We start from the raw sequence: 19,251 nt of genomic DNA, 5'->3' as shown, positions 1-19,251 counted from the left end.
ATATCACGAAGACCCAAATTACCGTCAACCCCCTTGGTTTGAAGAAGATATAGGCATTAGCAACCCCATTATTTTCACCCACAAATCATTCAATTATCTTCATGTTTGCCTCCTCATTACCTTGTGAACCTCTCTAAATTTTGCATTGAATATCGACAAGTTTTTTTATAAGAGGTGAGTAAGAAGGCTTTACCTCCCATTGCCAAAAATCCACACCCTTGATATAGAAAATATTTTTAAAAACACTTTTGAAAACTTGTAAAAATACTTTCCTTAAAAAAATTATTTAGAAAATATTTTAAAAAATATTTTAGTTGTTCTTTTAATTTGGATCAACTCTTAAGATACATAGGATGCGTTCGTGTGGTTAATAAGGATTCCTAAAAGAGTGTCAAATTGAGAGAGAGTCATGATTGAAAGATCAATCATAATTTTTAAAATTCTTTCAAAGTTAGTTTTCAAAATTCTTCAAACCTGTATTTAAAAACTTTTTAAAAATTCTTATATTTTTTTAACTGTAATTTCAAAAGGGATATTTTCAAAAATGATTCTATTTCAAAAATAATGTTTGAAAATAAATGCTTTAATAAAGATTTCTCAAGTGTTTTCAAAATTATTAGTGCAAAACTAAGGGAACCTTAGGTAATCTTTTTGATGTGTGTTAAAGGAGGAGAGTAACCTTAAGTTAAAAATATTTTGACTTCTAACTTTGGTATAAAACCCTAAAGATCAAATATTTAACTTAAGAAAATTATAAAATATCAAAAGGGGGAGATTATTGGTGCAATCAATTTTCAGGGTTTTGATATTTGACAATGTATCTAAATCTGGTCAGTTTAACCAAGGGTTGATCCAAATAGAACTTGATGTTTGGAAGAGAGAAGTCTAGTCAGGACTAAATGACTAGTAAGAAAAAGTCCTAACTTGGTTGACAAGGGTAAGTTCTAACTAGATGTTAAGCAAGTGAAAAATATACTAAGTGACTAGTCCTAACTGGAAGTTAGGTAAGGGGAAGTCCTAATGAGTGAAGCTAGGCAATGGAAGCCCTAGTGAGTGAAGCTAGACCCTAGTTAGTGAAGCTAGGTGATGGAAGTCATGATTAGTGAAGTCAGATAGTGAAAGTCCTAATGAGTGAAGTTAGGCCCTAGTGAGTGAAATTAGGTGGTAAAAATCCTAGTGAGTGAAGCTAGATAGTGAAAAATCCTAGAGAGGTAACCTTAGGTAATGGGAAGTTTTGGAGCAGTGAACTCCAAGCATGAAGTCTAGTAGGTCAGGTAGACTTACAGGAGTACAACTTGATCCTAAGGGATTGACCCTTAGATGGTAGACTTGGAGGAGGGACCTCCAAGTAAAAGGTAAGCCAGTAGATTAGATAGACTTACAAGAATGTGGCTTGATTCTAAGGGATTGACGCTTAGGTGGTAAATTTGGAGAAGAGACCTCCAAGCTAAAGGTAAGCCTAGTAGGTCAGGTAGACTTATAGATATAAGCTAGGTTGTTGAACTTCCAAGCTAAATGTAAACCTAGTAGGTCAGGTAGACTTAGAGATATAGGCTAGGTTGCTTGTTTGTGTTTGTATGATTTTTTTTGCAAGAACCTGGAGTTGGAAGAAAAATATAGAGCAGACAAATGCAAATGGATGAACCAGACTTGACTTTCGTTGAATCAGACCCAAACTGGTTCAATAGATCGAACCAGTGGTTTGGTCTAGGTTCGGTCCAAATTGTTGAGTTGTGAAATGTTGACATGGAAGATGATGCGACAAAATATCTGATTCATCTTTATGATTTGAATGAGGATAAGGATAAGTCAGATGATGTGGATAGAGATAAGACTTCATCCAAATAAGACTTCATCCATATAAGAGTTGATCCAGATAAGGATCTGATTCAACTCTATAAAAGAAGATGAAGACTTTACATTCAAAGTATCCATTCTTAGGGGGCATTTGGTTGATGGGTTTGAGAATGAGGGAATGGAATGATAGTAAAAGATAGTATTTGGATTGTGGGTTTGAGAATGACATTTTGGAAATAATTACTAGATTTATGGGAATCAACCAAACTCATATAACTTGATGGGTTTCATTTTCATTCCTATTCTCATTCCACCCTACTATCAAACTCATACCTATAGTCATTCCTATCATTTAACCAAACGCCCCCTTAATACTACTATCGACTATGCACTCTGAAACCTATGCTGTAAAGTGTTGGTGCAATATCCCTTAGGTCAAGATTGACTGAATTGACCAAGCTTGAGTCTTGGTCATAGTTTCGATGTTTGACAATACATGGACAATGCAGGTGCAGTTGTTCATGTGGGGAGATTCTGATCAGGAATTGATCAGTGTTGATTGAAGAAGAGTCAAGTAGGTCAAAGGGATTGACCAGATACTTGACTGGGAAGTCCTAACTGGGATGTTAGGAAAAATGAAAGTCCTGGTGAGTGAAGCCAGGCAGCGGAGAAATCCTAGTGAGTGAAGCTAAGTGAAAGTCCTGGTGAGTGAAGCCAGGCAGAAGAGAAATCCTAATGAGTGAAACTAGGTGAAAGTCCTAGTGAGTGAAGCTAGGCAGATTGGAAGTCCTGGTGAGTGAAGCCAGGCATAACAAAGAAAAGTCCAAGTAGGTCAAAGGGATTGACCGGATACTTGGCACAAAGAAAAGTCCAAGTGGGTCAAAGGGATTGACCGGACACTTGGTGAGGGAGTCCTAGCGGGTCAAGGAAGTGACTAGATGCTAGGCATGACGTACCAACAGGTCAAGGTTGACCGGATGTTGGTTTGAGAGGTTTGGGACTTGGTTTTGGGCAAAAACCAAGAGCTGGATCGATCAGTGGATCGATCCAGGTTTTTCCCAGCGAACAGAAAGCCTCTGGATCGATCAAGAGGTCCCAATCGATCAGTGGATCGATTGGGACGCTGCTGCTTCGCGCGATAAGCGCTGGATCGATCAGTGGATCGATCCAGGCGTGTTTCCACAGCATAGAGGTGCTCTGGATCGATCCGTGGATCGATCCAAAGCCTCCCCGATCGATTGGGAGTCTTCGAATCGATCGGGATCCGACCGTTGCGTCATATTTGAGCTGCAGGCGGGTGCCTCCTTCAGCAAGGACTCCACTGTTTCATCTCAGATCTCTCGCCAGCTCCTCCACAGCGCTCTCAAAGCTCAGATCGCCAGTTCTTGAAGGATCTTGGAGGTTTCCAAGTCAAGAGGCGGATCAAAGCCAAAAAGAGAAGCTAGGGTTAGGGTTTTCTGTACTCATTGTAAGCTTTGCGCTTTTATTTTGTTTCCCTTTCCTTTCTTCTTATATTGAGAGTCTTGTAGGGCTTCTCCGCCCTCGGTAGTTACCGAAAATGAGTGTTTCATAGTGGAGGTGTGTGTGTGTGCGTGGATCGTTGGACTAGTCACCTCTTGTGAGGTGGATACCAAGTAAAATCCCAAGTGTTAGCGTTGTATGTTTTTGTTTCTTGTATTTTCGCTGCACATCTTCGAAGAAACAAGCAACGTCAACCACGAAGCATGCGACGAGCTATTCACCCCCCCTCTAGCTACTTTTCGGTCCCAACAAGTGGTATCAGAGCAAGGTCGCTCTTCACCGGAATCATCGCCGGAAGGGTCAAGCATAACAAGAAGAGCTAGAGGGTGAAGAAGTTGAAGCAAAATTTTCAAAGTCAAAGAAATTCAAAAGCTCAACTTCTACAATGGAATTTCAAGATGGGCTCGGATTCGACACGAGGGTGGCTCCACCATACACTTCCACGAGCTTCGATTCTTGGAAATCAAGAATCGAAAATTTTCTCATGATGGAGATAGAGCAATGGTTTGCTCTTATGGAAGGCTTCAAGACTCCAACAAACTCAAAGGGCAAAGTTCTCAAGAGGAGCAAGTGGAGCCAAGAGCAAGTCCAAAGGTGCGAGGCCAATGACAAAGTGACCAAGCTTTTGGTCAATTTATTGCCAAGCACCATCCTTTGTAAAATTGGAGAATTTGAAGATGCAAAGGAATTATGGAGTAAATTGGCCAAGCTTCATGAAGAGATCCCCTCCACTGTACAAGAGCAATAAGAATCCAGAGATGGTGACTCTTTGGAGCAAGACCAAGAGGAGGACTCCGAGGTTGAGAGATGCTCAACCTCCGAAGAAGAAGTCCAAGAAGAAGCTTCATCTTCAAGGGAGTGCAATGAAGAGAACAAGGAGGGAGCATACTCCTTGTCCCATGTACAAGATGATGAAGCCTCCACCTCTAGGATTGAGGGGGAGTGTAGATCAATGAACCCGGAGGAAGAAGAGGCCTCCACATCCGGGTCAAGTGAAGAAGAAGAAGATGGTGCCACCTCCAAAATTCAAGAAATATCAAATGGAGGAGCAAGTGTCATCCCTACACAAGAAGGTATAAATGTTTCAATTAAAAATAAAAATCATATATGTTTTGAGTGTAGGGAAAGTGGGCACTACAAGAGCAAGTGTCCCAACTTGGCCAAGAAGAAGGGTCAAGTGACACAAAAGGGCAAGGAGAAGCCCAAGGAGACCACCCCCGGGACAAAGAAGAGCAAGGAGCACATTGTGTGTTTCTTGTGTCAACAAAAAGGACATTACCGAAGTCAATGCCCCAAGGGGAAGAAGATGGTCAAGGCTCAAGGAGGCACTAGTCAAGGGGGAGCCTCCAAGGTAAAGAAAAAAGGTAACATTTATTGAGCCTACCCCTTTACGTTATGGTAAAAAGCATGATAGTTCTAATTTTTATCATTTTAATGCAATTTACCATAAGAATAGAAAGCATGAAGGCATTAAGGAAAAGCATGTGGCCCTACATGCCAAGACTACCACACCTAGGATTAGGAAGATAGATAAAAATCTAGGCAATCACACTAAGGACCATAGTTATAAGTCTAGAAACAAAAATGCTCATGGGTGTAATGAAAAATCAAAATCAAAGGATTTATTGATAGAAAATCAAGTCTTAAGGTCAAGACTTGATAAAATGGAAAAGACCCTAAAAAGGATGGAAAATATCCTAAAAGGGCAAAATGAGCATAGCCTAGGTCTAGGAGCACAAAGGTCATCTAATGGCCATAGAGGTTTGGGATACAAACCCAAGGCTAAGAAGGATGTGCCCTCTTACCATAGGGTTCCATATAGTTATGGAATCAACCCTAGGTCTAGTAGTCAAGTTAAGAATACTAGGGAAGTCATCCCTAAGAGTATTTTTACAATAAATGTGACTAAGGCTTCTAAGAAGTCTAAGAAAGTCACAAACAAGGTCACAAGGGAGGCTATCCATAGAGTTGACCTAGAAAAAGTGACCAAGGCTTCTAAGAAGCCCAACAAGGTCACTAGGAAGGTATCTAGGGAAGTTATCCCTAGTGAGTACCTAGAGCATCCAAGGAGCACCAATAGGTGTTGGGTTCCTAGGAGCATCTTCTCTACCCCAAAGATGGGTTAGAGAGTGTCAACTCCGATTAGAAGGGTAGTTAACCCAACTTAGAGGAAATTGACACTCAATGAGCATTTTCAAGGTTTTTGTTAACCTTTGAAAATGAAATGGAATTATTATTTACTCCTTGAAAGAGTAAAATGTGCCTAATGGTGAAAAATTGATTTTATCTTAAAATGGCATAAATTGGGAAAAACCTAGAGAAATACCAAGTTGGGATTTTGGTATTCTCTTAGAAATTTAAGGCAATCCGGACCTTGATTTATGTGATTACTCTTGAGGAAAAATGGAATATGCCAACATTTGAGGATATGCTTAATTTTTAAGTGGCATAAACAAATCAAGAGAAATAGAAATGTCAATTTAGGTTTTGACATTTCTTTGAAGCATTTAGGGCAATCTAGGTTTAACGTTTTAAGTTAAAACAAGTGGTATATTTTGAGTTAGCTAAGTGGTTAAGGATACTTAGATAGTTAATATAGGTATATTTTATTTATGCAAAATCTTGCCATGATTGTTTGCCCATTATATGTTTAGTTTTGTATTTTGCATTCATTCCTTTATTATGAAAAATACAAAAATACCATGTCATGTCATACATATATCATGTAGTTATAGGAATTTTTCTTTTGAAAGCTATTTAATTTTGATGTATGCCATAACATTATCATGCATTATGTTTATTTCCTTAAAATTAAGGACAAATGTTTTTACCAACAAGTGGTATAAACAAAGGGCATTTATGTACAAGTTATAGCAACAAGTGGTATTTATACACAAGCGGAATCAACAAGTAACATCCTTGGTGGATGTTCACCACTCAAAATACCTAAATAGATATGCATGATCCCTAGATTAGGGCAAAAATAAAATTTACATCTCACAAAGACCTATAAGATGACTTGTATGTGTTTTAGTGCACATTAGATACAAGTGAGATGTTAGGATGATGAACAAAACTCAAGATGTTGATTTAGTGCATTCTTTTGAGTGTTAAGTTCATCAAAACACATAGTTATGTGTTTTCCCATCATTGGGAAAGCTAATGTACAAGTCATGTGCATTAAGCCCAAGGAACATGGTGGGATATTGGTTTTGAAAATATTTTTAAAATAATTTTGGAAAACTTTGGTGAAGGCTATCTTTTGATAGTAATCACCATTGAATAGTTAGACACAAACTTGAAGAAAACACTAAAGTTTTTGTAAGTTCTCAAGTTTATGTCAATCTTTGAAAATATGATGTATTTTCATAGAAAACTATTTTTCCATGATAAATTATACCCTAAATAATGTCTACACAAATTTTTACGATTTTTGGAATTTTGTAGAATTTTCTAGGGGTTTCTGAAATTGGCTGAAATTGAATTTCAGCAATTTCAGGCCTTCAATCGATCAGTGGATCGATTGGAGTGCCTCAATCGATCAGCCGATCGATTGAGAAGGCATTTCTCGCGAGCAGAAGCTCGCTAGATCGATCAGCCGATCGATCCAAGAAGACTGAATCGATCAGTGGATCGATTCAGAAGCGTTCAATCGATTGGAACCCAACTCCAATCGATTGAAGATGCTGATTTTGGCTGGGAAAGCTTATTTTCAGTATTTTGAACCTATTTTGGTCTAGATAATCATTCCTAACCCCTCAAAATACATGTGTATACATAAAAAGAGTGTTTTCATGTTGAAGACAAGGATGGATTGGTTGAGGAAGACTAAATTGAAGTTTAGGTTGAGGTTTGGTTTCATTATTGAATTTATGAACCTCAAAACTTCTAAATTTGAGTTTCATAAAGGTTTAGGGATTCCAAGTCATTGTTGGTGCAATGATAGAAGTTATCATCATGTCTTTAGGGGGAGAGACTCTTTAAAGACATGAAAATTATTTTTCATGAACCTTGGAGGGCGGTTAACCTTCTTTAGAGAAAATGCTTATGAATGAGCACTTAAACTTGAAATGGGGAGTGGATATCCTCATTATTTCAAGTGGTATTTTAAGTGGTTGAAAAATGCTCAAGGTTGGGCATTTGTCTACATTGCGGGAGAATGTAGGGAAAAGGAAGGGTATGGGACATTCATTATGATGTTGATTACAACCTTGAGAAACTCTTCAGGGGGAGAGTTTCAAAAGGGATAATGGTTCAACAGGTGCAGTTGTAACCAATGATGAGTATCTCTTCAGGGGGAGAGATAGTGTTTGTTTGATGTGTGCCAATAGGGAGAGAATGTGTGGTTTAAGTTAGACCTTCACTACCTATGGGGGAGGTCATAGGGGGAGAATGAAGGGAACCAACATTCATACTTTGGCATGAAGAGAGTTAAGGCTATGAGATTAGCTTAACTCAGAGTGGTCCTAACTTAAAGGTATTGTCAAACATCAAAAAGTGGGAGATTGTTGGTGCAATATCCCTTAGGTCAAGATTGACTGAGTTGACCAAGCTTGAGTCTTGGTCATAGTTTCGATGTTTGACAATACATGGATAATGCAGGTGCAGTTGTTCATGTGGGGAGATTCTGATCAGGGACTGATCAGTGTTGATTGAAGAAGAGTCAAGTAGGTCAAAGGGATTGACCGGATACTTGACTGGGAAGTCCTAACTGGGATGTTAGGCAAAATGAAAGTGCTGGTGAGTGAAGCCAGGCAGCGGAGAAATCCTAGTGAGTGAAGCTAGGTGAAAGTCCTTGTGAGTGAAGCCAGGCAGAAGAGAAATTCTAGTGAGTGAAGCTAGGTGAAAGTCCTGGTGAGTGAAGTTAGGCAGATTGGAAGTCATGGTAAGTGAAGCCAGGCATAACAAAGAAAAGTCCAAGTAGGTCAAAGGGATTGACCGGATACTTGGCACAAAGAAAAGTCCAAGTGGGTCAAAGGGATTGACCGGACACTTGGTGAGGGAGTCCTAGCGGGTCAAGGAAGTGACTAGATGCTAGGCATGACGTACCAACAGGTCAAGGTTGACCGGATGTTGGTTTGAGATGTTTGAGACTTGGTTTTGGGCAAAAACCAATAGCTGGATCGATCAGTGGATCGATCCAGGTTTTTTCCAACGAACAGAAAGCCTCTGGATCGATCAGTGGATCGATCCAGAGGTCCCAATCGATCAGTGGATCGATTGGGACGCTGCTGCTTCACGCGATAAGCGCTGGATCGATCAGTTGATCAATCTAGGCGTGTTTCCAGAGCATAGAGGCGCTCTGGATCGATCTGTGGATCGATCCAAAGCCTCCCCGATCGATTGGGAGTCTTCGAATCGATCGGGATCCGACCGTTGCGTCGTATTTGAGCTGCAGGCGGGCGTCTCCTTCAGCAAGGACTCCATTGTTTCATCTCAGATCTCTCGCCAGCTCCTCCACAGCGCTGTCAAAGCTCAAATCGCCAGTTCTTGAAGGATCTTGGAGGTTTCCAAGTCAAGAGGCGGATCAAAGCCAAAAAGAGAAGCTAGGGTTAGGGTTTTATGTACTCATTGTAAGCTTTGCGCTTGTATTTTGTTTCCCTTTCCTTTCTTCTTGTATTGAGAGTCTTGTAGGGCTTCTCCGCCCTCGGTAGTTACCGAAAAGGAGTGTTTCATAGTCGAGGTGTGTGTGTGTGCATGGATCCTTGGACTAGTCACCTCTTATGAGGTGGATACCAAGTAAAATCCCAAGTGTTAGCGTTGTATGTTTTTGTTTCTTGTATTTCCGCTGCACATCTTCGAAGAAACAAACAACGTCAACCACGAAGCACGCGACGAGCTATTCACCCCCCCTCTAGCTACTTTTCGGTCCCAACATAAAGCTCTACGACCGGGGAAGCTCAGGACTTCCGAATCAGCTGTCATCCTTTTTGTTTGGTTTGTTTTACATATGTGCTAAGTCTTTATATTATTTGTGATTGTAAAACAAATTGTAAGTGGTTTCTTCACCTTAAAAAGGTTTTCGAAAAGGAGAAAAACTAGTGGACAGATGTCTCCCGTGATTAGGCCTTTGATGTACTAACTCTGGGGAGTTGGGAACCAAGTAAACTGTTGGTGTTCTTTTTTGTGTCTTTATTATTATATTTATGTTGTTACTAACCAACTTTGATAGAACAAACGAAAGAACAAGCATGAAAAGATGGATATATTCACCCCCTCTATCGACGCCACCGATCCTATAGATATGCTACCTTAACGACCTTCTAGTGTCGACCCCACGGATATAAAGGGAGGTAAATGTAAGTACACGGGCGTTAAGCATATGGTGGGGTAAACTCCACGTCGTCAGTTTCTGATAATCGACCCTTGGCCGTTACACCAGAGATACCATACACCTACCATCCGCACTATGCCCTAGGGGTGACTGAGAGCTCTTTAACGTGTGGTAAAAAAGATGATTCGCTCGCCCCCAACGCCCCCAACACCCCCGTCAACCTGTCCCTAAGCCAACAAGAAGAAGATAAATTACGAGTGACTACTAGCTATTAGTGCAGGTGGCTAAGACATGCTTGGACGCTCTGAGCTTCAATCCCAAGACCTCATGTGGCAACACCCCATTTCTCAACCACTGCATCGCCCCGAGGGGACACTGAGAGCTCTTTCACAATTTAAGGGTGGTGGTGCATGATTGAGAGCTCTTTCACAAAAAAAAAAAAAGATAAATCCGCTACCTTGACAACCCCCTAGTGTCGGCCCTATGAATATGGATGGAGATAAATATAAGTACACAAGTGTTAGGCGCATAGTGAGGTAACCCCCAGGTCATTAATTCCTGAGAATTGATCGTCGATCATCTGAGAACACTTTCACAAAAAAAAAAAGGTATATCCACTACTTTAACGACCCCCCTAGTGTCGACCCCACAGATAGTTGGCCCTATAGATATGGAGGGAAGTAAATAGATGTACATAGACATTAAGCATATAGTGGGATAAATAACAGGTCGTCAATTCCTGAAAATTAATCCCTGGCCATTACGCCAGAGATGTCATATGCCCACCATCTGTACTACGCACTAAGGCGACTGAGAGCTCTTTTACAAAAATATGGAACCGCCACATCAGCGGCCCCTAGAGCCGGACAGAGAGCTTTTTCACAAATGTAGATCCGCTACATTAACATCCCTCCTAATGCTAGTCCCACAGATATGGAGGGAGGTGAATGCAGGTACATGAGTGTTAGGTGTATGATGGAGTAAATTTTAAGTTATGAGTTTCTGAAAATCGACCCCTAGTAATTACGCCAGAAATGTCATGCACTTACCATCTGTGCTATATCTTAGGGGCGCTTAGAGCTCTTTCACATGGCAAAAGATAATTTACTCGCTCCCAGTTCTATCAATCCGGCGTTCTTTCACAAAAAAAAAAAAAAAAAAAGTGGAACCGCCACATCAGTGGCCCCTTTTGAGTCAGTCACACGGATATGAAGGAAGATAAATACAAGTACATAGCTAAAAGTGCATGACCAAGATGCTATACCATTCTTTCACGGAAATAGGTACATATATATATATAAATCGGTTTGAGAGGTAAGACTCTCAAACCGCATGTTAAAACCATATAATCATTAATAGTTTAATCCTCAACAATTGAGGTAAACTCCATAATCAGCCCTCTCTCTTGTCACAAGACCAACACCACATGAGTACATGACACCCAATGTGATGGACACACATCACACTTGCATCCAATCAAACACAAACCACACATGACATTACACGTTCTTAAGCCCATAATTGGACTTTGCATTCACACTTTCATCAAGGAAACTACTAAAACGTGCAAAATCAAACTCATTGTAGTTACAAAGCCATGCATGGATGCAAGCCAAAGACACATGCAAAATTCGGACAGCAAGCCAAAGCCTTGAATGCAAGCCAAATCAAGGTGCAGTCTTCGAACAGCAAGCACAATAAGTTCCAAAATAGTAACATTAGCAATGTAGCATTTGTTTCATTCTTGTTCAGTCAACATTACACCTTCAACATCATCCAACAGTAAGCCTTCAACCGGTGGATATGTATTTGGACCTTCCAAAACAATTAATCCACATCTAGTGCAATGTCTTGGCACCAGTACCTATTTCTAGCTTCTCACATATAATAAATTGAGCTAGAGATGGCTAGATGTCGGGCCTTCACCTTTCTACTACCACCTATATAATGTCTCCCAAAAATTTGATGCAACTCTTCAAAGGATTTGAAGTTGTGTTTGATCTCCAACCATTGCTTCACCTTGCACCAAAGTTCACAAACCACCGAGCATTCAAAAAAGACATGTTGATTTGATTCTTCTTGTTGTTGGCACATGACACAATCCTTATTTGGCTCATACTTCATTCTATCCTTGGTCCTCAACCTCCCATGAGTTAGCATCCATAGTGTAAAGAGATGTTTTGGTATGATTTCCGACTTTCACACCATAGATTTCCATACAACTTCCAGTCCCCTTGTCATGAAAAAATTATATGCATTTTAAACTTCATTTTCTTTCCCAACAAACCAATCTATCATACTCATTTTTTCACATGTAGATTCGCTATATTAACAACCCCACGGATATTAAGGGAGGTACATGCAGATACACAGATATCAGACGTATAATTGGATAAACTCTAGATCATCAATTTTTAAAAATCAATTTCTGATTATTACGTTAGAAATATCATATGTTCATCATTTGTACTACGCCCTGATATATTGTGATAGAATGGTAAACTACAAAACTCGGCAACTACATGAGAAAGGGGGTAATTCATCCTAGAAGCACGCACCCCGGGCTTTTTGTGACAAGTAAACTTACTAGGGCGCTCCCTACTATACTATGATACAATTGCACCAGCACAACAATCATTATTTATTAGAATAAAAAGTGATAATACTTTAACTAAGCAATCTATTCATTAACTTTGAGACTAATACAATTTTCAAATCTATTCCCTCCGTAATCTTAAAAAAAAAACAATAATAGAAAACGCATAAGCTTCGTGATTATCTAATAATTTGTTTCCTCTCCCAGTGCTCTGCTTGCAGAAGTTCCATCGAGCAATCTTGCGATCGAACACCAATCAGCTTCCACCACTGCTCTAAAATTCAACTTAGAAGGTGGCAGCCTTGCGAACAGTGCTTCCTTTATGTTCCTCAGAACTCCCTTGTCGTAAGGATTGGCAGCATGGGCATACCTCTGCTTAAAATTCTCACGAGCAGTCTGAGTTTTTTAATTTTGCATAAATTAATTTAACCACTCAGTAATCATCGAAATCTATACAACATGTTCAAAGAAAACTCGCCTGATTTGAGGCAATAAGATAAGAATGGAAGATGATGATTCCTCCGAGGAAGCAGATCACCATGAAGCTAAAAAGAGCCAACAGGAAAGTTTCAGGTGCGTCCCCAAGTAACTGAAGCAAGCCCATGCGAGCGTTGAGCCATTTTTTTCTAATCTCCCACCATGCGAAGGCGAATATGTAGACGAAGAGCACCAAAGCTGATGATACAGACACCAGGTAATACCTGTAATTCCTCTGCAAAGAAGGATCAGAAATCAATGTTTTACCAAATCTTTTCATCTTTGAGAAAAGCCCTATCTATCTACCAGTCCAATGCATTGGTTGATCCATGGGCAATGGTGATCGAACTTTTCGACACAATTGTCACATACAGCACAGTGGCAGCTTCTCGGGGGCCGATAAATCTTGCAGATTCTACAACATTTGATCTTCACCATGGTGCCACCGATGCTGACCATCCTGCTCCTTGTCCCAACACTGATGCCGAGTTCTTCCAGTGAAGAGGCTTCATTCCTCGCCACAATTCCAGGGTCTTTGGTGCTGGCCAAGATCAGATTGGCCATAGCCTGTTCGATCATATTCCACTTCTAACACTCAGAGTGGCTGATTGAATTAATGGGAGTGTTTGGTAGTGCTTACAATTGCGGTGAGCGCCAAGGAGATAGCCGCTCTGATTGATCCACAATGTGCTGTGCCATTTGTGTATGCACAAAAGACATAGTCGGAGAGGGCGATCGCGACGACGGTTAAGATGAGGCCTCGCGGGTCGGGGCCGCAGATCATGTGTCCCCGGAAGAAGAATACCTGAAGTAACATTGAATGAAGAAAGTATTCATTTGTAGGGGGGTATCAAGTTTGAAGAGGATTGCCTACATTTTTCCCTGGCCAGACTTGATACAGTCTGGTCGCAGAACTGTAGGATCCCAACTGGAAGAGGAGACTGCAACAAGGAGGGACTGGGACTGAGGCCTTCAACCATTTGATGAATTTACTCGCTTCCTTTCTGGTGCAGTCGTTTGGGGGAGGGCAATTTACTTGAGGGCTTTGGTTACTGATGCTGTCTTGATGAGAAGAAGCCAAGTCTATGGTCTCAAACTCACTGGTAACTTCCATGGCCTTGGCTTTGAGAGAGTTCTTTCCCTGCTGTGGCAATTCAATTTTGAACTTATTAACTACCACTTGGAACTGCAAGCGAGAGGCAGTTACACATTTATTGCCGGCACTAGATTTCCACCCAATGAGAAGAATGACAGATCATAATTAATGAAATGATCTAACTAATATGGGCACTTGAAAGTCATGATAATCAACTTCAAGTTGGTTTCTGTCTCTATCTATGGCTTAAGACCTATTTGACCATGCGTAACCACTGTATTATTAATCTTAATTAGCTTCCAAACTCAAACCTAACTATAGGAGAGGTTTCTATCACTTAAAACTGCCCTCTCGTGGGCCATGCTGATGCAGAGCCAGATTTGGAAGGCATGTGGGCCCCCAAGAAGACTATTCTGCTGCCAGGTCACTCACATTCCGGTGGTCCATTCGCTTGGATTTTCTTCTCCCTGCCGTGGACTTGAAAAGGCAGCCGCTGGTCTACTCCCCCTCAAATTTCCAAAGCCTTGGCTTTCTTCTCCACCTCTAAGCATGGTGTTGCGAGGTCACAGAGATTTTGATTGCGTCCTTAATGGCCTCGGGCTTCCCAAGGCATCGCCCTCTCTCTCTCTCGGAGATCGTAAAGGGAAGCGTTCGTGAAATGGTATTGGCACTGCTCTTGCTATTTACTCCTGTTGGTCTTAATTACACAGGGAAGATAAATCGAACCAATTAAAGCTTTGTTGTTGCGTGTGATGTGCCATGGCAGGAGGAGGAGCGTTGAAGGAGCGGAGGCGAGCAGGCGGAGCAGAGGAGAAGAAGATGGAGAAGGAGAGGATGCCCGGCGCCGTGTGGTTTGCGCTTAAGAAGTCGCTCCACTGCAAGCCCGACCGCTCCGATGTGTACGACCCCAAGAGCAGGGGGAACGGCCATCATCAGCTGGGCAATATCCTCACCAGGAAGCCAGGCAGGTCCGGCTGCTCTAGATCCATAGCCAACCTCAAGGACGTCATCCATGGCAGCAAGAGGCACCTCGAGAAGCCCCCCAGCTGCAGCCCCCGGTCGATCGGCAGCAGCGAGTTCCTCAACCCCATCACCCACGAGGTCATCCTCAGCAACTCCAGGTGCGAGCTCAGGATCACCGGAGGCTTCGGCGCCTTCCCGGACGGCGATCGCCGCCATTCCTACGTGGGCACTCTCCGCCCGGGCACGCCCGGCCCTGGCTACCCTTCCTGCAGGGGCGGACCCAACACCACTCCTCTGAGGAAGTGCTTTGGGGATTCCTCTGTTTCCAGCTCTGTACTGCTCGGCGATGGGGGAGGAGGAGCTCACCATGCTGCTGTTCTAGAACAGAGATTCCCCCACGAAGCAGAGTCAACAGGGCAAGCGAAGAGGGCTTCCAGTGGGTTGACGTGCCACAAGTGCGGCGAGCAATTTGGCAAGCTGGAAGCTTTGGAGTCGCACCACCTCTCCAAGCACGCAGGTGCAGTGCAGTTTGTTCATCGATTAGCACTTCAGTTGTTGGATCTTGTCATCGAATTGATGAACGTGCAGTGACTGAGCTGGTGGAAGGCGACTCGTCGCGGAAGATCGTGGAGATCATCTGCCGAGCGAGCTGGCTGAAGGCGGAGAGCAGCAGCATCCGCATCGACCGCGTCCTCAAGGTCCACAACACGCAGAAGACGCTCGCCGGCTTCGAGGAGTACCGCGAGGCGGTGAAGGCGAGGGCGAGCAAGCTGGCGAAGAAGCACCCGCGCTGCCTCGCCGACGGCAACGAGCTGCTGCGGTTCCACGGAACCACCATCGCCTGCGGCCTCGGTGCCGGCGGCTCCTCCACCCTCTGTTCCTCCGACAAGTGCGACGTCTGCCGGATCGTCCGCCACGGTTTCCCGTCGACCGGGAAGGAGGACGCGGCCAAGGGCGGCGGGGTGGGCGTGTTCACGACCTCCACCAGCGGCCGGGCCTTCGGGGCGATCGACGACGCCGGCGAGGGGGACTCGGGCGGCGTCAAGAAGGCGTTGCTGGTGTGCAGGGTGATCGCCGGGAGAGTCCACAGGCCGTTGGACAACTACCAGGAGCTGACGAGGCAGACCGGATTCGACTCTGTGGCCGGAAAAGTGGGGCTCTACGCCAACATCGAGGAGCTCTACCTGCTGAACCCGAGGGCTCTGCTTCCCTGCTTTGTGGTGATCTGCAGAGCATGAAGCCATTAATCGGTCAAAATTTTTTCTGTTTTTTTTGTTCTCAAGGATCAATTCGATCGGAAGAAGGTCACAGAATCGTTGGATTGTAGGCACGCAGTCAGATTTGTATTTATTACTTGTCACTTTTCGCCAGAGAAATCAAAACGGCAACGCTATGCTTGTCCAGATGCTGCAAGGTCCTGTCTTTTTCATCGACATGATGCTGCTGTCGCCTCTGTTTGATTACATATGGTATGTGCTCTTTGAGGAAGAAGAGACATCACACTCACGAGCAATTTTGAAAAACTAAGTTCTGCAACTTCTGCCGAGTAATGATGCCTCGGCAAGGACATCAAAGTCTATGAGATTTGAAAATGTCAGTTTTGCAAAGAGTATCGACAATTGAGATAAAATCTGTTCTTATCAGACAGTTGACTTGAATAGCGATCCTAGAAGATCTTCCGCATGGGCCCTCTTAAGAATTGTGTTTTATAAAAGTGGGAAACAACTAAAGTTTAGGCCCTCCATTGACCTTAATATCTTACAACATATATGACGCTGTCCGTGAGGAGAAGATATAGTCGAAACAGACCGTTGAAAATTGATAGAGGCATTTTAGCTCATTGAAAAAAGTTTCAGCAAGCTGCACCTCAGCAAAAGGGGTAGAAGAGCAGACGATGAACGCGAGACGGAAACTGGAGAGTCGTCCGACTGAAAGGTGAGCTCTAGGGCTGGACCATTAGAGGAAAGAGTGGACAAAGTCCACTCGAAAGATTTCAAGGCCGGAATATATATATAATTTTTTTTAAACCCCAATTGATTCTTTTTTTTTTACACTTTGATCTTTAAAAAAATATATACCCTAATAATACCCTTTTATTTTCTTATAGGTGTTCTTATGTCCTTTTTCACTCACTTGAGTCTTTCTCCTCTCTTATCAATACGCCCTACGCTCAAAAGACAAAATTTTATTCATTCGATTTAATATAAAATAGTATATTATTTTTTAAAGCATCAAATTGATTCCGGATATTAAAAATATATTATTTAATCAAAAATCTGAACTATAGATTTATTATTAATATTAAAAATAAAAACTCAAAAAATTAATTAAAAATTTAAATGAAAAATCACTTAAATTTTTCTTAGAAATTAATACTTTAGAAAAAAATATAAATAACAAATCCAAAATAAAATCAATACTTGAAATATTAAAAAAATATATTTTTTATACACAAATAACATATTGGATACTACTAATAATATTTCTTAATATAAAGTGATTGGAAAAAAGTTTTCAAAATTAAAATTAATAAAATTTTATTTATGTTCAATAATATCTCATAAAAAAAATAATTTAACAATTTTATCTAAAAATATATATTATCAAGCTTAAATATAAATTTTTAATTAATTTGTTCATTAAAAAAATAAATTGTATATAAAATAAATTAATATTATTTTTATAAAAAAAAAAATCAAAATTTGCCTAAGGCCTCCGAATCGATTAAAACGACCCTGGGCACTCCAATTGGAGATACTCGCCTTTCAGGAAATTGGGTCGAAGGGTTGAGTCGGCGCCTCTTATGCCTCCTCTTTAGTGGTGCCTCCAAATCTTATGGGGAATCTTCGAAGACCGAAAGAGGATCGAAGGGCAGCTCCTTTATTATAGTCGTTGCACTAGATTGAGTGGTCCAACTACTAGACGCCTCGCTAGTAGGGTTAGCTGGTTGTTGCGCTCGCTCGGACAAAAGCAATTGCTCCTGCTAAGCGAACTCTTCATCCTCCAATTGAATGTGCTCGGAAACTAGAGTCTCATAGAAAGCATCCATTGTATAAAATAAAAAACACCTTAATTAGGGATAATATAATGGACAAGTTGGTAAGGCTTATTGAAGGAACAGCGAAGAGACGCTTGGACAGGACGAACAAATAAAGCAGACCCTCTCTCAGTAACCTGGGGGCCTTAAATTGTATGTCGTTCAGCTTCTTCGAGTAAGAAACGAAGGCTGAATTTTGTTTAAAGTTCCCAATATCTGGAATGGGTGAAAGCGTAGATTGCCATGTAGCCAGCCAGGAAACGGACTTAGGTATTTAAATAAAAAAGTAATGAGATTTTCATCCCTTATTTGAAGAAGATTGCTCCTTGAGAAACACTACCTTGAGGTGAGATTTAAATAGAAAAACCCCGACTCTAATTTTTTAGGGTAAACAAAATAATGGAAGTTGTGGGGAGTAAGGAAAATATCATACAGAACAAAATGAATATCTCGCACATAGTGTCGAATGAGTTCAAGGCAAGCTGCTGAAGGGGAAGGTGGAAGTAATGACTTATCTCAAAAAGAAAAAAGGGGATGGGAAAACATAAATCGGCTAAGATTTGATCTTTAAAGAAAGTTATATAGCAGGGAGGAGGTCGATGAGGACAATCTTGGGGAGTTGGAATGCGGATATTATAGTCATTGAGAATTTTTTATTGAAGGCGAAACACCTCTCGATCAGAATTATCAAAATCAGACTGAGTGAAGGCATACCAAGGAACGAATGTTTCTTGTGCCATCAGGAAATATGAGGAAAACATAGGAAGATCAAGGAAAAAACTTACTAGCACCGGGTACAAGAAGGTTGTTGGTGGAGATCACCGGAGAGAAGGTCAAAAAAGATGAATCACAAGTGATTGATTTCCTCTTCACCTAGGGTTTTTAAATAAAAGTCATGAGCTACTTTCCAAATCTCAACCGTTCGATCAAAACTGTCTACTCACTAGTAATCCTTGGATTACAAAGAAGGGAGTGATGTTGGCGGAAAGGTGTGCATTAGCTGTCGCTTCGAAGAATAAGATAGTGGTGCACGTGGTGCTTACCCATAAATGGATATTTATGATGTACAAGATAATCGCATCATTATGCTGCAAAATATCTTTCCGCACATCATTAGCGCATTACATGGTTTGTCAAAAGCACGGTATGCATCTTTCCAAGATAAAAGCTAATCGCAATATTTAAAGTGCAAGCAAGAACATGGTTGGACAGTCGGATTATGTTTAGTCGGTTGGACCAATAAGTTGGGCGATCGGACTATGATAGGACTCGGGTCTATAGTCAGTCGGCATATTTCGAGTATACTTGAAGGGGAGGTTAATGATATAGGATGTTACGAGTAGACCCAAAAGTGACGTGGAAGTCAAAGTTAAGATGAGGCGGCAATTAAAGTCAAGATGACATGGCAACGAACGCGTCACCCTCATCAGGACTTAGCTCCTCACTCGGCGCTAAGGCCTTCAATATAAGGATGGTCGGTCTAAAGGCCA

General features: G+C 41.6%; 2 protein-coding genes across 3 annotated transcripts; one reads left to right on the top strand and one right to left on the bottom strand.

Annotated features, from left to right (window-relative positions):
- Window positions 1-12,371: 12,371 nt before the first annotated feature.
- On the bottom strand, window positions 12,372-14,131 carry LOC121991570 (probable protein S-acyltransferase 7). The gene is made up of 5 exons (XM_042545559.1): window positions 13,540-14,131; window positions 13,306-13,470; window positions 12,972-13,232; window positions 12,667-12,900; window positions 12,372-12,584 (listed from the first exon to the last, which is right to left on the bottom strand). The coding sequence occupies exons 1-5, from the start codon at window positions 13,777-13,779 to the stop codon at window positions 12,372-12,374; spliced, it is 1,113 nt and encodes a 370-aa protein (XP_042401493.1). The 5' UTR covers window positions 13,780-14,131.
- Window positions 14,132-14,167: 36 nt separating this feature from the next.
- LOC121989650 lies at window positions 14,168-16,129 on the top strand. 2 transcript variants are annotated; one of them, XM_042543824.1, is made up of 3 exons: window positions 14,168-14,422; window positions 14,528-15,241; window positions 15,313-16,129. In XM_042543824.1, exons 2-3 carry the CDS (start codon window positions 14,581-14,583, stop codon window positions 15,960-15,962), a joined length of 1,311 nt encoding a protein of 436 aa, XP_042399758.1. In that variant the 5' UTR covers window positions 14,168-14,422; window positions 14,528-14,580; the 3' UTR covers window positions 15,963-16,129. The 2 variants fall into 2 exon arrangements, with proteins under 2 accessions (XP_042399758.1, XP_042399757.1); XM_042543823.1 differs by lacking the exon at window positions 14,168-14,422 and having other exon boundaries at window positions 14,506-15,241.
- Window positions 16,130-19,251: the final 3,122 nt, after the last annotated feature.

Source organism: Zingiber officinale, chromosome 6B (assembly GCF_018446385.1).
Source record: "Zingiber officinale cultivar Zhangliang chromosome 6B, Zo_v1.1, whole genome shotgun sequence".
Taxonomy (NCBI): domain Eukaryota; kingdom Viridiplantae; phylum Streptophyta; class Magnoliopsida; order Zingiberales; family Zingiberaceae; genus Zingiber; species Zingiber officinale.
Note: the sequence above shows the minus strand (reverse complement) of the source record. Positions and strands in the feature narration are given on the sequence as shown.

Excerpts from the sequence above, each read along its gene's own strand:
- LOC121991570 (XM_042545559.1), bottom strand. The coding sequence starts at position 13,779 with ATGGAAGTTACCAGTGAGTTTGAGACCATAGACTTGGCTTCTTCTCAT. Across the intron at positions 13,471-13,539 it reads AAGTCTGGCCAGGGAAAAAT|GTATTCTTCTTCCGGGGACA; the intron begins GTAGGCAATCCT and ends ATGTTACTTCAG. Across the intron at positions 12,901-12,971 it reads TCAACCAATGCATTGGACTG|AGGAATTACAGGTATTACCT; the intron begins GTAGATAGATAG and ends CCTTCTTTGCAG.
- LOC121989650 (XM_042543823.1), top strand. The coding sequence starts at position 14,521 with ATGGCAGGAGGAGGAGCGTTGAAGGAGCGGAGGCGAGCAGGCGGAGCA. Across the intron at positions 15,242-15,312 it reads CCACCTCTCCAAGCACGCAG|TGACTGAGCTGGTGGAAGGC; the intron begins GTGCAGTGCAGT and ends ATGAACGTGCAG.